This window comes from Paralichthys olivaceus, chromosome 24 (assembly GCF_024713975.1).
Source record: "Paralichthys olivaceus isolate ysfri-2021 chromosome 24, ASM2471397v2, whole genome shotgun sequence".
Lineage (NCBI taxonomy): Eukaryota > Metazoa > Chordata > Actinopteri > Pleuronectiformes > Paralichthyidae > Paralichthys > Paralichthys olivaceus.
In genome coordinates, this window is record NC_091116.1 from 4,219,430 (window position 1) to 4,234,926 (window position 15,497).

The 15,497-nt window shown below is 42.7% G+C and overlaps 2 protein-coding genes across 10 annotated transcripts; one reads left to right on the forward strand and one right to left on the reverse strand.

Moving 5' to 3' along the window:
• Positions 1-137: 137 nt before the first annotated feature.
• Positions 138-6,875, reverse strand: LOC109640045 (protein downstream neighbor of son homolog). The gene is made up of 12 exons (XM_069521147.1): positions 5,002-6,875; positions 3,722-3,796; positions 3,408-3,608; positions 3,124-3,302; positions 2,711-2,786; positions 2,517-2,619; positions 2,059-2,146; positions 1,781-1,933; positions 1,459-1,657; positions 1,293-1,362; positions 541-671; positions 138-463 (listed from the first exon to the last, which is right to left on the reverse strand). The coding sequence occupies exons 1-12, from the start codon at positions 5,401-5,403 to the stop codon at positions 323-325; spliced, it is 1,818 nt and encodes a 605-aa protein (XP_069377248.1). The 5' UTR covers positions 5,404-6,875; the 3' UTR covers positions 138-322.
• On the forward strand, positions 6,858-14,361 carry LOC109640060 (NLR family CARD domain-containing protein 3-like). Of its 9 annotated transcripts, none has more exons than XM_069521139.1 (10): positions 6,858-6,998; positions 7,403-7,531; positions 8,264-8,416; positions 8,517-8,636; positions 8,852-9,054; positions 9,180-11,028; positions 11,596-11,769; positions 12,056-12,229; positions 12,607-12,780; positions 13,575-14,361. In XM_069521139.1, exons 2-10 carry the CDS (start codon positions 7,410-7,412, stop codon positions 13,594-13,596), a joined length of 2,991 nt encoding a protein of 996 aa, XP_069377240.1. In that variant the 5' UTR covers positions 6,858-6,998; positions 7,403-7,409; the 3' UTR covers positions 13,597-14,361. The 9 variants fall into 9 exon arrangements, with proteins under 9 accessions (XP_069377240.1, XP_069377241.1, XP_069377242.1 ...); XM_069521140.1 differs by having other exon boundaries at positions 9,183-11,028; XM_069521141.1 differs by having other exon boundaries at positions 8,279-8,416.
• The last annotated feature ends 1,136 nt before the right edge of the window (positions 14,362-15,497 follow it).

Genomic DNA, 15,497 nt, shown 5'->3' on the forward strand with positions numbered 1-15,497 from the left:
TCTTATACAGTATATGCGTCTCTTCGGATTGTTTTCAGAATAAAAAGCTAAAAAAAACTATTCCTGAGCGAATATATTCCAGATTCATTTATACCCACAGCAATCCAGTACCAAACACTAATAATAAAATTGAGCAATCAAAGATACAAATACAATTTATTGACAAATTAGCAGCCGGAACAATACATTTATGAACTTTAAAATAAATTCAGAATTATTCAATCGCTTTAAAAAACTGTAAGGAAATAAAATCTGTTTTAAAAGACATTTTAAGATCAATACACCAGAAATGGTTTAACGAGCCGTCCGATTCCGGCTCCCTTCAGTTCTTCCAGGTGTAGCTGTAGTTGTTCAAGCTGATGTGTGTCAGGGCAGTCTTGCCCAGGCTGGACGGCTGCTGCAGCTGCTGGAGGGAGGCAGGATGGAGGCCGCAACCGGACACGTCCACCGGGCAGTTGGCACTCTGAGAACAAGACAGCAGGAGTCAGTGTTTGTTTTAATGAGCGACCACTGGGAGGCTTCATGAGGACGTACACATACATGTTGCTTGGTGGTGCTTATGTTCATGACAGCGGTAGGCGCGTGCGTGTAAAGAGTGGCTGAGTAGTTTCCCTTCTGCGCGGGCCGGAGAAGGGTCGTGATGGTGTGGAGAGACGAAGGGAGGATAGGTCCTGCAGGAGCCGAAGACAAAATGAAATACAATCAGTGATAAAATAAAGAAAAGAGTGACTCCGACTGATCCTCCTGCTCTTCTGTGTCACCCTACTCAAGTCAACCCGACTTTCCGATTTGCTGGAGCCGGCGAGTCTCCCTTATTGCGTGCTATGGAAAATCTGCTGATCGATGGTCAGCTCATCGGTGAAGAAAGCTTCTGCGGGAATATTTATTGAAGCTTAACCGAGGAGGAAAATCAGAATTCACCCGCACAACATCTGTGCAGGATGCTGTCTCGCATTCTGAAGTCTGCTTTCCTGCAGTCGCACTTTAAACCCCAACAGATCATTTAATAGTTTTGTGTATTATAGCTAAATAGTCATTTTCGGACGTGACCTGTGAAACCCAGAGAATTGGGTGAGAGGTGGAGACAGGAAGTGACTATTTAACTCTGTCAGCTCTTATCACCACAGACATCTGTCTTTTACGTGTCACTGCTTTTCACCGGGATATATTTCGAAGTGTCATCGACCTCCCCTCCTGTTTTTAAAGGGAAAAAGCTTTAAATATATATATATATATATAAGAAATAACCGAATTAATTTAATATAAATGGTTTAGATACTGCTGCTGTGTACCTGTGATCTCCAGACTGCTGATATTCTGGAAGGTAGAACCAACCTGACTCTTCACGTTCACACTGCGAGCCTGAAAAAAGAAAACGCCAAACACACATTTCTTATTATGACATCTGGTTGAGTGTGTGTTAGTGTGTGTGTGTGTGTGTGTGTGTGGTGCCCATACCTTCAGTGTGTGCATCGTAGCTCCTCTGAAAGCGATGGGAGCCAGCAGGGTTGGGGGTAACCCAGCCTGGGAACCCGCTGCCGCCACCACGCTCTTACAGTTGATGAGGAAGTTGATGAGGGTGAAAGTGTGAGGCCCCTCCACACACACCACCGACTCTGGTTTGTGGTCCAGAGACACGGTGCGACTCTCCTTCCGACTAGAACTAGCGGTCAAGGAGCTTTGACTCTTATTGCTTGTTTTCCATTAAACACGAGATGCAGTGCGGCTCGATTAGCACGAGCAGAGCTACGAGTTGTCACACAGAAAACTATGGGGATACAGTTGGATGCTGATGCTGTCTGGCTTCTTGATTTTGTCCTCGATTCCCATCTCCTTCAGCCAGGAGAAGCTGCTGTCTTCGTCGTCGTTATATCCGTCTTCTCCTCCCTCGTCCTCCTCCTGACACGCCGCGCCTTCAGTCGGCTCAGAGCACCTACAATCACAATTACGTGATTACAATTTATTATCTATGATATATAAAAATTGGTATGGTATTTCAGCGTGTGGATTTATGTTGAGTAAAGACGAGATAAAGCAGATACAGGTAATCAGACTCACCCCTCCGATTTCCCATCCTGCCCATCCAGGTTCTGTTGGTCCTTGCTCTTCCTCCTCTCCTCCACTAGAGGGAGACTGAACTCTATACCTGAAGTTAAACAAATACAAATACAAAACGTGACTTCATATAACAGTGGTTTTCTTGTACTTCCATTACATTTTTGTTTGATTAAATGAAAAAGAAACGAAATAAGGGAGAAAGGCTGTTGGTGTTATATTATTTTTATTGATAATTGTTATTTATATATATTACCTTTAAAATATAAAACTTTAAGTTTGTGTCACAGCCCTTTTTGAACATTTTTAGGATATTTGAACCTCTATAAAACTGATCAGCAAGATTTATCTTTATATATTTTTTAGCCTTTACATAGGATATTAACTCTTCTAAGTTGTATCTAATTGGCGACTCCTAGTTACTGTATTAATACTTTAATGTGTGTAAAGATGAGACTCACCTTCAGCCTTCATTGCCTCTCTGAGACCTCGAGTTGTCGGAGAAATCAAGGCGGTGATGGTGCTGGACTCACCGAGACCTGCTGCCCTGAACAACACTGTAAACTGACACCACAGAAAAGAACACAGGGACACTCGTTTATTCTGTTTTGTAACGGGACAGCAATTTGATGATTTAGAAAACACAAAGGGCTACCTGATAGGAGCAGAGGTAGAAGTAAGGACACTGTCTGGCCTTCAGGAGACTGTAGAGAGATGATAGACTGACTGACCTGTGGAGGAGAGATGAACGGAGAGAAAACGCAGAAGGTTCAGCCACACATACTTCATGGCTTTGCACTGTAACTCTCCTTCTGTTCTTTCTTTTTATGACACCTTCAGAAAATGTGTGATGTGAAAATCCATGATTAAATAGGATATATGATATAATCTTAGCCCCTCTCCATTCCAACCCAGCTGTTAGCCCTTGTATATTCTGATGCGATGGGATTATATCACTGAATCGCTTTATTTTCAATCTGTTTATTTTTTATTTTTGAGCTGCTCTCCATTGCACAGCACTGGAGTAGTGATATGGATGTTTCTTAAAACTACCATCTCCTGCCTCACCATTCGCTCATGAGACTCTGCTGCAGTGATGCATTTTGTGCCCAGGGGGTGCTCTTCCCTGTGAAGCGCCTCTCAGCATTGATCCGGGGGAACAGAGAGATCCAGGGCAGGGAGGGATGCTGCCAGTAGACCAGACACTGCTGGAAGGCACAACGGAGCTCAGAGCAGGACCTGGGATCCTGCAGGGGAACAGAGGGGATCCACGGAGCGACGCCCGAGGTTGAAAATCATCGTCTGGAAGACGCAAGGTTACTCACGTGTGATAATGACGCGAAAAAGGTTACCTGTAGACTGTGAGGCAGGGTGGTGAACTGAGCTCTACAATGCTGGCTGAGCCCAAGAGCCTCCTCCTGGGCTTTGGGCTGCTCGGCCCACGACAGGGGGAGCGGGGAGGTGAAGAGGAGGCGAGTCTTCAGGCTCCAGTCTGCTGGATACTCTGTGCAGACGGGAGGAGCTATGGAGGCAGGAGCAATGGCCTGTGGACTCTGGGAGGAGAGCACGGAGAGAACAGGTTGATCGATTGAACCAGCACGTTAAAGAGATGGAGAGACAGACATCTTGAATGGATGGATTGTGAGTGCAGGAACAAACATACAACCTTCAGGAGTGGACTTTTAACGTCTTCATCCTCTTCTTCAAACAGAGAGTCATCCTCAGAGACAGTGAGACATTTCTAGGACAGAGGACAGACGAGTGAAAACGGGAAAACAAACCACATTGTTTCAAGAGACACGAGACTTAAGTTTTTTGTAACCACATACTTTTTAATATCCGTTCAATTTGATTCTTGTGTAGATTTTATTGAATTTTTTTCAATTCAAAGGATTCTGCTGTGTGTCTATGTGGAGCAGTCAATCATCTAACGAATGTTTCACCTTAAAATTAGGTTTGAATCAGAGGCAGAGCCAGGGGGCGGGCACCGGCCCCTCCTGAAATCTGATTGGCCTCTGAAGTGCCCAAATAAACTAGTAATAACCTTCCATTTTTGAAAATAAAGAAGCAATGACTTATAAAGCACCTTAGTGCAGCTTAATGAATCAGGCATTTACCTGACATATAAAACTCAGGGCCCCTTTATGGCCCCTGATTTAGAAAAATCCTGGATCAGCCCCTGAGTTGAATATAGAGTTAGGGGGGATAGCAACTACTGATCCCAAGCCAGGGTCGATTCACTCATTACAGCAGCAGATATTACGAATGACAATATTAAAAATATACTTAGATAGGCAATACAAATACAGACAATATGTATATAGTGACCCCTGTTACCATCCAAGGGGCCAGGGTGGACATGGTGGAGAATTACAAATACTTTACTTACTGTATACTGCGTATACTTTAACTTACATTCATGTACAAATCAACTACTGTACACCAACTGTTTCCAACACTGTTTGCACTCTTAATCCTGTTTTTCTCTGCCATATTTACATTTATACTGTAATTCTGTTCACACTGCCATATTTATATTCCACTGATAACTCTGTGTATATTTATACCCTTCATTCTGTTCATCCTGCCATATTTATACTCTTGATATCTTTTAATTACTTCTATTTTTTATATTTCATGTCCTGCACATATGGCATTATTGATAATAAAGTTGACTTGACAAATGTAAATCTATACATACCCGGTTTTTATTTCTACATGTCTATATCTTTTATTTGATTTTAGTCTTACCTGACTTTTAGATGGCTGTGTTTATACCTGACATTTGAATTTATTAATAAGGTATTTCTGATTCTGACAATATATACCCCTTTGTAGAGAGATGCACTTGGGTGAAGTGGATGAGTGTGTATAGATGTGTAGATATACACACATACATGCATTATACACACATACATGCATTATAAGTGTAGTATAACAACAAACCCTGGAGGACACCTCTCGGTGCTCGTGTCTCTCTGCCTCGGTCAGACTCGCACTGAAGGATGAGACTCCTCGACACTCTCTCTTTGTTGACGCGTCCTCCTCCCGATCGTCGCCGGGTTTCGCGTCCTCGTTCAGAATGTGGATCTTCTTTTTGGGGCTGTACGTGTTCTCGATGCTGGAGAACGGGTTCCTGCGCTTGGTGCCACCTCGGCTGAACAGCGGGCCCGGGGAAAACGGCCGCACGCACGCCGGGGATGAGCCGCTTCGTCCCGGGCTGCCAGCGGACTCCGGTCCGCTCGGGCTGGAGGGGACACCGGCGTCGCTTCGGGATCTCCTCCACCTCTTCCGCATGATGTCCGCGGGTCGTTTGAAGCTGGGGGAATATCCTGCCGGCTGGGACATACTGACGAGGAGCTGTTGAGCAAGGTCGCTCACGGTGAAAGACGGATCTTGAAGAAGACAGGAGGCGCCGCTGGTTTTCTTATCGCGCCTTCCGCACTCAAACAAATTTTGGCGCGTGGCTTGCTGACGTAGGGAGGCGCGCGTGATGCGGATTGGCTCGTAGGAAAACGGAGCTTCCGGTTTAAGACGTCACACATAAAAATAAAATTCCCTAATTTGAAGTTTATAATAAATATTTTGTTGCCACCGCAATATACAGTAATCTAGTGTGTAACATCTCAAGACTATTATTGAAATGATCGATTATCTACTGTTAATAATTACTGAATGAATCAACAATTATTTCATTGTAAGAGTATTGCATCATATTAACAACATGATTATAATTTCAGATTTAAGTTTATGCTTCTTCATCTATCTTCTTATCTGTATGCTATGATTTATGGGTATTTTAACTTTTATGAAACTTAAAAAGCGTTTTATACTTTTATTGAAAATATTCCTCTTTTATCTATTGTTAATAATTTCTGTATGAATCAACATTTATTTAATTTTAACACAATGAAGTGAGAATATTATATTATATTGCATTGTTTTATGATGTGTGCAAGTGTGTGTGATTTATGCTGTTGTTGTTCTTCCTCCCTGCCTGAGGGTGGTGCTGTTCACCCTGTTCAGCAGATGGGATATGGTGAATTAGCATAATCAATTGTGGCAACGATTCTTGATGGTTAAGACAAAGAATTCAATTTAACGATTTATATGTTTTCTCATTTTTAAAACACTTCAATTTGTTGCAATGACTTATTATTGTTTTAATTAGGGCTCGAGCATTGCAAGGACCCTAATACACAGTGGAGGGACTGATTATTGTCAAAGAAATACTGTGTGTTAAACTGCTCTGAAGTGCACAACTATCACATCTTTATTGTTTACATGCATTAGTCTAATGACCTTTTGTTACATTACAGGAACCATGTAATGTGAAATATCAGTATTATACTTCATATGTAATGTTGTATTTTTGTGTTAGGGAATCGTACAACAAAACAATGGTTGTTAAGAGAGTTTCTGTATGTGCTTATGCAGGCCAGGTTTTTACGGAGCCCTGATCTTTGGATGAGACGCTCATGAATGGATGAAACCAAGCAGAACATCCAGCAACCAGACTTCACAATATCCACCTTAAAAAACAACCCCTGTTTCTTTCTGGTTCTGACTTTGACCAGACGGACATTTTGACTTTATTCCAGTGCTGGGAAAGCATGAACTCTAAACATTTGTGTGTGTGTGTGAGCTCATGGAGTCTTGAAATGCTGAAGTAGTTTGTGACTTTGACGATGTTGTGGAATCAGTCAGGACTCTGTGTTAAAGTGAAGATCAGGATTCATGATCTGAGAAATTATGAACTAAAAGCATGATTGTAAGTGTGTCTTCTACATCATAAACCTCCCAATAAAAAATGGACTGATCGTTAACTAGTTCATTTTAATGTGTATGAAGTGGACTTTGAACTTGGTGGTGTCATCTAGCTCAAGACGGAGGAGGAGCATGAAAACAAGGAAGTGATGAACAGAAGGAGGAAAAGTGAGCAGGTGAGTGTTCTTTATATTCAGTCTACGGTGTTAACACAACTTTATGAAAGTTTTACTGACACACTCATACCTGGTTTTAACATCTGTCTGTTGATTACACACCTCAAAGTTTGTCAGTTCACACTTGGTGATAGACGTAGTTTCCATGTGATCGGATCACCAGAGACGGATGTGGACACCAGTTGTGGTACAAAGTGTCTTCAAATGACTCATTAACAGAGTTAACTCACAATTTCACTTTTTATCATCATCACATCTGTTAATATATAAAAACAGAACCGTGATTTCAGAATCCTCCATTACAGTCACCTTAGCGTGTGTGTGTATGTGTGGGTGTGGCTGTGTTCTTGATAAGACTTGTTTGAGAATTTACAGGAATCAGGTCAGTGTTTTTTTTTCCTCAGACACAAGATGAGTGGTCATGAGGAGGATAGAGCCGAGTCTCCAGCGTTCAGGTGTGAGTCTCTGAAGAGTGGCCAGTCCAAAAGACTTCCTCCAGTCTTCAGTACTGAACCTGGACCCTCACCCACAAAGTAAGAGACCTGCTACAAACATCAGATAAAACATCAGCTGTGATGGAGGAGAGAATACATTTTTCTGGTGAACTTCAATAAGCTGCCAACAATTTTTCAAGATTCAAATCAGTTTTGAGTCCGGAATATAACTGACTTTGACAGAAACTTCTCTGGTGTGCAAAGGCATGCAACCAAAAACACTGTCAGTTCCAGAGTCAGTGGATCAACTGATTGTGTTTTCTATAGCAATGAAGATAAACCTTATTCATATTATTTATTATTTGTATTGTCTGTCAAAAGTTACAATAGTTAAGTCACAAACAGCAGTTTTAACACAGACACACAAACACACACACACACACACACACACAGAGTCATGTGATTTCAAATAAATGCAGAGGAGGAGAGAGTGAAAGTGAAAGTGTTCAATCTGTACGGAGCAGAGTGAGCAAACCTGAAGTCTAAGGCTGGTAAGTGTTTGAGCAACATTAATATCATTCATTAATATTATTTTACTGTCAGAGGCTGAGTCTGCTTTCGGGAGAAGAAGATTCAGGATGAACTTCTATCAGTAAATCAACAGTTTGACTCAACTCTGTGATCGGGCAACACATAAAACCTGCAACTGTCTCAGGTTACCGTGAGAACAGGGAACAGTGCAGGAGGGTTGACGTTGTTATATTTGATGAAAAGATGAATTTGTGTACCTGGCTTTGTTGTGTTTGTGTTTGAGGTCACAGTCAATGTCAGTGTTTTTCCTCTCAGACGGAAGATGAGTGGTTATGAGGAGGAAGAGGAGGACAGAGAAGAGACTCCAGGGTCCAGCTGTGTGTCTCTGAAGAGTGGCCAGTCTAAAAGACTTCCTCCAGTCTTCAGTAATGAACCTGGACCGTCACACACAAAGTAAGAGACCTGCTACACACCTGTGGACCTCCAAACTGAATCCTTAGAGAATGAATCAGTGAATGATGAGTTCTGAATGAAAACATGTTTGTGTTTGCAGAGGTCGGGACAACAGACTGAGAGCAGAGACTCCAGGGTTCAGCTGTGTGTCTCTGAAGAGTGACTGGTCTATAGGAAATCCTCCAGACTTCAGTATTGAACCTGGACCCTCAAACACAAAGTAAGAGACTGTTTCTACTGTGAACCGATCTGAAGAGGATTTAGTTCCCACAAGTCTGCCCCTGACAAATCACTCAGAACCATTGTTAAATTCTCTAGATACTCATTTTTATCAGTCCCAAAACAACCAACACATAGGGGTGAAAACAAAACCTTGACAGAAGTAATGACAACCTGCGACTGTGACCTTTTAGTAATCAGGAAATGTCTTCACAGAGAGAGGAAGAGGAGTCATGTTTCTGAGGAGGAGCAGTCGTCCTGCTGTGCTTCGTGTCAGGACGTCCTGAAGGATCCAGTCTCCACCAGCTGTGGACACTGGTTCTGCAGACAGTGCATCACCTCATACTGGGACCAGTGTGGTTCTTCAAGAGACTCCTCCTGTCCCCAGTGTGGAAAAAGATGCAGAACAGGACCTGGAGGTCAGACAGCCGGTCGGAGCAGCACTGTACATGTGTCTGCTGATGTCTTCACTTCTGATAACGGCACATTATTTTGTTCCTTCATACAGCATTCTCTGTCTCTGACATTGTTTCTTGTCTTTCAGCAGATCTTGGTCTGCAGGAGGTTTTAGATGAATATAAGACCAGTCTGAGGAGGAGATGTGAACATGTGACTGAAGGAACTGATAAAACAGGAAGTAGAACCCTCCTCAACAAGATCTACACTGAGCTCTACATCACAGAGGGACAGAGTGAAGAGGTTAATACTGAACATGAGGTGAGGCAGCTTGAGAGGGCTTCCAAGATGAAGACCCTCGACGACGCTCCCATCAAGTGCCGCGACATCTTCAAAGCCTTCACTGACCAGCAGAGCAGCATCAGAGTCGTCCTGACCAGCGGCGTCGCTGGCGTTGGAAAGACCGTCTCGGTGCAGAAGTTCACTCTGGACTGGGCAGAGGGTTCAGAGAACCAAGATGTCGGCCTGCTGATTGTGTTGTCGTTCAGGGAGCTGAACCTGGTGAAAGACGAGCAGTACAGTCTTCTCACGCTGCTCCGTGTTTTCCATCCAACATTAGAGAAGGTCCCGGCAGAGACGCTCGCCGTCTGTAAACCTGTGTTCATCTTTGACGGCCTGGATGAAAGCAGACTTTCCCTGGACTTCAGCGACAGGAGGGTCGTGTCTGATGTCACACAGACGTCATCAGTCAACGTGCTGCTGACAAACCTCATCCGGGGGAATCTGCTCCCATCAGCTCTGGTCTGGATAACCTCCCGACCTGCGGCGGCTGATCAGATCCCTCCTGTATGTGTTGACAGGGTAACAGAAGTACGAGGCTTCACTGACGCCCAGAAGGAGAAGTACTTCAGGAGGAGATTTTGTGATGAAGAGCTGTGCAGCAGAATCATCTCACACATCAAGACGTCCAGGAGCCTCCACATCATGTGTCAAATCCCAGTCTTCTGCTGGATCAGTGCTACCGTTCTGGAGCACATGTTTACCACAGACCAGAGTGAAGAGCTGCCCAAGACTGTGACTGACCTGTACTCACACTTCCTGCTGGTTCAGACAAAGAAGAAGAAAAAGAAGTATGGTGAGGGACATGAGAAGACTCCGAAGCAGCAATCGGAGGCTAACAGGGACATTCTTCTGAAGCTGGGGAGGCTGGCGTTTGAACATCTGGAGAAGGGAAACATGTTCTACCAAGAAGACCTGGAGCAGTGTGGTCTTAATGTCACCGAGGCCTCGGTGTACTCAGGAGTTTGCACTGAGATCTTCAGAGGAGAGTTGGTGATCTTCCAGAAATCAGTGTACTGCTTTGTTCATCTGAGTGTTCAAGAGTTTCTGGCTGCAGTCTACATGTTCCACTGTTACACCAAGAGGAACACAGAAGTCATGGACACTTTCCTGGGACCAGGCTTCAAATCAAAGCCAAACCATTCTGGCTTAAACCTTTTGAAGTTTTTTCCCAAAAAAAAACTCTCTGACCCATCTCTGGATGACTTCCTGAAGAGAACCATGGAGAAATCCCTCACCAGTGAAAATGGTCACCTGGACCTGTTTGTTCGCTTCCTTCATGGCCTCAGTCTGGAGTCCAATCAGAGAGTCTTAAGATGCCTGCTGGGTCGGACAGTGAACAATCCAGAGATCATCAAGAGAGTCATCAACAACCTGAAGAAGATGAAGAGTGACGAAATCTCTCCTGACAGAAGCATCAACATCTTCCACTGTCTGACCGAGATGAACGACCACTCAGTACATGAGGAGATGCAACAGTTCCTGACGTCAGAGAACAAATCAAAGAAGAAACTCTCTGAGATCCACTGCTCAGCTCTGGCCTACATGCTGCAGATGTCAGAGGAGGTTCTGGATGAGCTGGACCTGAAGAAGTACAACACATCAAACAAGGGTCGACGGAGACTGATCCCAGCTGTGAGGAACTGCAGGAAGGCTCTGTGAGTCCAGACATGATCAATGACATGTTCAGTGTAGATAAAATTAATGTCATTCTTTTGGGCAGCATGATCTGGTGTGTGTGTTTATGTATAAATACATATATTCTCATTGTTGTACATATGTGAACAACTAAATCAGATGTGTAGAGTGAAATCCAATGTGATCACTGTGCGGGAGTTCGATGGTTCAGATATACCACCATGTAGGGGAGATTATTGTATATACTGTATGAATGTATATATATATTTATATATATGCACACATGGAAAGACTTTTTCCAGCTAGCAGTGTGAGGGGACAATCACCAAATAACAGTTTTTTGGGAATCACATAGGAAAATATTGTTTATTTCTCTTTCTTGTCAAACTTGAATTACCACCCTGCGTTTGTGCGCCACCGCCAACCAGTGCAGTGTCAGTCCTTCCAGGTTCCTGACATACTGCATTCACAATAATATTATAATAAATAATTTAATGAGTTCATCTGTTAGTCTTAACGAACGCTTGTACCAAATCATGAGGCAAAAAGGGGATTTACTACAGATTGGATGTTTTCTTTAATTACAGATTCACTGGTTGTGGACTCTCAGAGACTCACTGTGAAGTCGTGGCCTCAGCTTTGAAGTCAGACCCCTCACATCTGAGAGAACTGGATCTGAGTACAAACGACCTGCAGGATTCAGGAGTCCAGCTGCTGTGCTCTGGACTGGAGAGTCCAAACTGTGGACTGGAGACTCTGAGGTCAGGTCCTTAAATCTTTGAATGTTCACTTTTCCAACTTTCTTTCTGATTTCGTCATTGTTTATTTACATTTAATTGGATTGTCACTGTGCTGCTCACTTACACAGTGACCAAACACACAGAGAAGAAGCTAATAAATTAAATAATGGCCCAACATGTCTGACTTGATATTTATCTTTAGGTCAGAGACCGGACTGAGGTCGAGAGCATGTTGAGTCTGTGTTGACATGATGACGATCCACTATAGCAGGAGGACACATTCAAATATCCACATTTCTTTATCCAGGTTGAATCACTGCAGTCTGTCAGAGATCAGCTGTTCTTCTCTGGCTTCAGCTCTGGGGTCAAACCCCTCTCATCTGAGAGAACTGGATCTGAGCTACAACGAGCTGCAGGACTCAGGAGTGAAGGAGCTGTGTGGTTTTCTACAGAGTCCAACCTGTCGACTGAAGACTCTGGGGTCAGTTCACTGACGGACTTTTGTAGATCTCATATCTATAATACAGCATTTATACACGATTTATCTAATTTAATTCAAATTAACATAATTCCTCTTCATACGTAACTTGAATCCATTCATTCATTCATTTGTGACATGTTAAATATTCAGCTACTTGTTAAAACACATCTGTGTTTAGTTTGGGATTTCCTAAACTGATCTGCAGGACAGAGACCGGGTCCAAATAATATATTTTTACTGATTCAGGACTCGTTTTTTATTCCCACACATCGGATTTCATATTTATCTTCCAAGTCTGTGCTGACATGAATATTTGTTCAATGTTATTTTCCCACATGAACTCTTTAATTCACAGTTAAGTTTTATGCTTTATCCAGGTTGAGGGGCTGCAGACTGTCAGAGATCAGCTGTTCTTCTCTGGCTTCAGCTCTGAGGTCAAACCCGTCTTATCTGAGAGAACTGGATCTGAGCTACAACGACCTGCAGGACTCAGGAGTGGAGAAGCTGCTGGATCTAAAGCAGAATTCAAACTTTCGATTGGGGACTCTGAGGTCAGTAGATGGTTGGAGTCAGTCCACGCTGCTTTCATCACAGTAAAGATCCAGGGTCTGTACCAAGAAGGAGGATGTGTGGCTATCAGGTTAAGTTTAGGTTTTAACTGTTTTAGTCCTATGAAGCTCGTTAAACAAATAAATCATTGTTTGGTTGGTTAAGTCGATCTCAGCCACTAACACACCCAGTACATCTGAATCTCTCCAGACTCATACTGTCACCGAAATACCAAATGCACTCAGTCAGGTTCCTGGAAATAGGCCCATGTGTTTTTATTGAGCAGTGATGTCAAAGGTTTCCACCACAGTGTGTCCTCAGAGTCTGTGCAGACAGTGTGTGTCGAACTAAAGCTCATTATAGAGGCCACATCAAGGGATTCAAACCTTTCTCATCACTTCACTTCCACACGTCCACATGTCAGCAGAGTCAGATCTTGTGGCACAGAGTTATTACAGCAAGGTCACTTCATGTATTTTTTTACCAAATGCCACCAGGGGGCTCCGTAACTTACACATTGACACAATCAGAGATGTTTTACCATTTTGTTCTCCTGGGTTGTCCATGTCTGTGAGGAAACCCTGGGTTAACTTAACGAGCTGATAACCAGCGTCATGTGACCACTTAGCCTGACTGTGTTTGTTAGGTTAAGTTCAGCTGGGTCTGGGAAAGATATCCTGGATATGTTGAACCGGCTTTGTAGTTCAGGCCTCGGTGTTTCCTCAGTGAAGCTGTGAGAGGAGAACGACTGATGAAGTGAGGGTCTGTAAACACTGATGTCTTCTTCTCTCAACAGATGGAGGCCGCGATCTCTGTAAATGTGAGTGTGAAGAGGACAGCGTGTGTGGACGGAGGCCGAAGCAGCTTGCGTGTAGAGCGCCGCTGACTGGGCCTTGTTGCTGGGAGGCATCGGCACCACGGTCACACTGTGTCCAGTCCACCATCCTCAGACACACTCACGCTTCTCCACCCCCTCCACCGTGCAGCCTTGATATCTTGCCCCTTGCTACTCTTTGTGTTACTTAACATAAAGAATGTTTGAAACAAAGGGATGTGACTAGTAACTGTATGCCATGTAAATATTGCGCAATTGGGGTTTTGTGTATATTGCACTTTAAACAAATAGTTTTAATTTTGCACAAAAAAAAGTAGTTTGACTAGTGATTAAGCTGTCGTCTATAGACGGTCATATAGACATATATTCATAATATGATGTAGAAAAGTAAAATGTGTGTGCATCTATATAAATGTGTGTGCTATGTATTGTTTAAAATAATTCAGGGAGTCACTCTTGTGAAAATGTATCTTATTTGTCAGATTTTTACGCTCACTTTTCTCAACCACAAGAAATGTATTTCATTAGCGAAATGCTACTTTATTTAAATTTGTCCAGTTTGATCACGATGAGAACTGTCACGGTTTTTGTAATGTTCAAAAAAATTAATTCAAATTCAAATTTGTGATTTATTTTTTTTGCACCTGTATGAATGAAACGTATGACATGTAATTTATTTCTTTGTCACCATGTGGTCTACACTTGATGGCATGGCAGAAATTGAATAAATATGATGTTTTAACAATCATCTAAATTGTACAAATTCTTGTTTTCTTTACACTAGAATTAACCTTTTATATTTAAATACCTTATATTTACATCTGGAGCAGGTCTTCTCTTCTTTCTACAGTACTCCAAACTGTACAACTAAACCCCTCTTGAGTTTTTATGACAACTGAAATCTACTACAGGCTCTCGATCATGTTTAAAAGGGGGTATTCAGCTGCAACATGCAACTTTTGTGATACAGCTAAACTTGCCATGCTGTTCCACACTCCACGGACACCCTGATTCACGACTGCACGCAAAGGTCTTCGGTTTAATCATCACACACACATAAATAAATATTTTTTAACAACTGGCCTGGTTTGTTGCTGCCCTTCTTTCTCGCCATCACCACCTCTGTCCTGCTGTCACATTGATTAATAGGATATTATGTAAATTCTTGCTCCCTGTTAATGTCTTCCCCATTTGTCAATACTCCGGGTCATCAATCACATCTCAAGCTCAGCCAGGCACCAAACGATGGCTGCTGTTGGGAAATCAATTGCTGTCTGTGTCGGTTGGCTGGAGGGAGAAAACTAGCGCCTAACGCATCAAAACAGTGATTGGTTTGATCGTTGATGAGTTTGAATGAAAGTATTTTGACCCCCGAATGGACCTGCGTCAGACCTCGTGATTCATCAATTAATAAATAACTTAGTGGAAGGAATGCAAATGAATTTTCTTTAACTGCTTTTTAAACAGATTTGTCACACTGCGAATGAAAAACTAATTCAGATACAAATCTGAATAAAGAATGAGTCCACACATGGAATTAGAGATCTGTGTAAGTTTCACCTTATCTTGAAAAATAAAAGACTTTAACCTTCAGATTTAAAGGTAATTGAAGCTGAGTCACATTTCAGGGCCATACCCAACACTGGGATGTCAGAATGCAGTTTGACCTCTAGATGTCAGTGTTTTCTAAGGCTGCAAGGCTGTCCTATTCCACCATGCAGGGCAATGTCAGTTTGTTTTGAACGCAAAGTTGCCTGAGGGACAAAGTCAATAGGCTGATTAGCATTATTCTCCATCATTTCCAGACATCTACAGTTACAGTTGTTTATTTCCAAGAAAACACTCCTGAGAAATCTCAATAAAAATCCCCCTCTGTTTAATGGA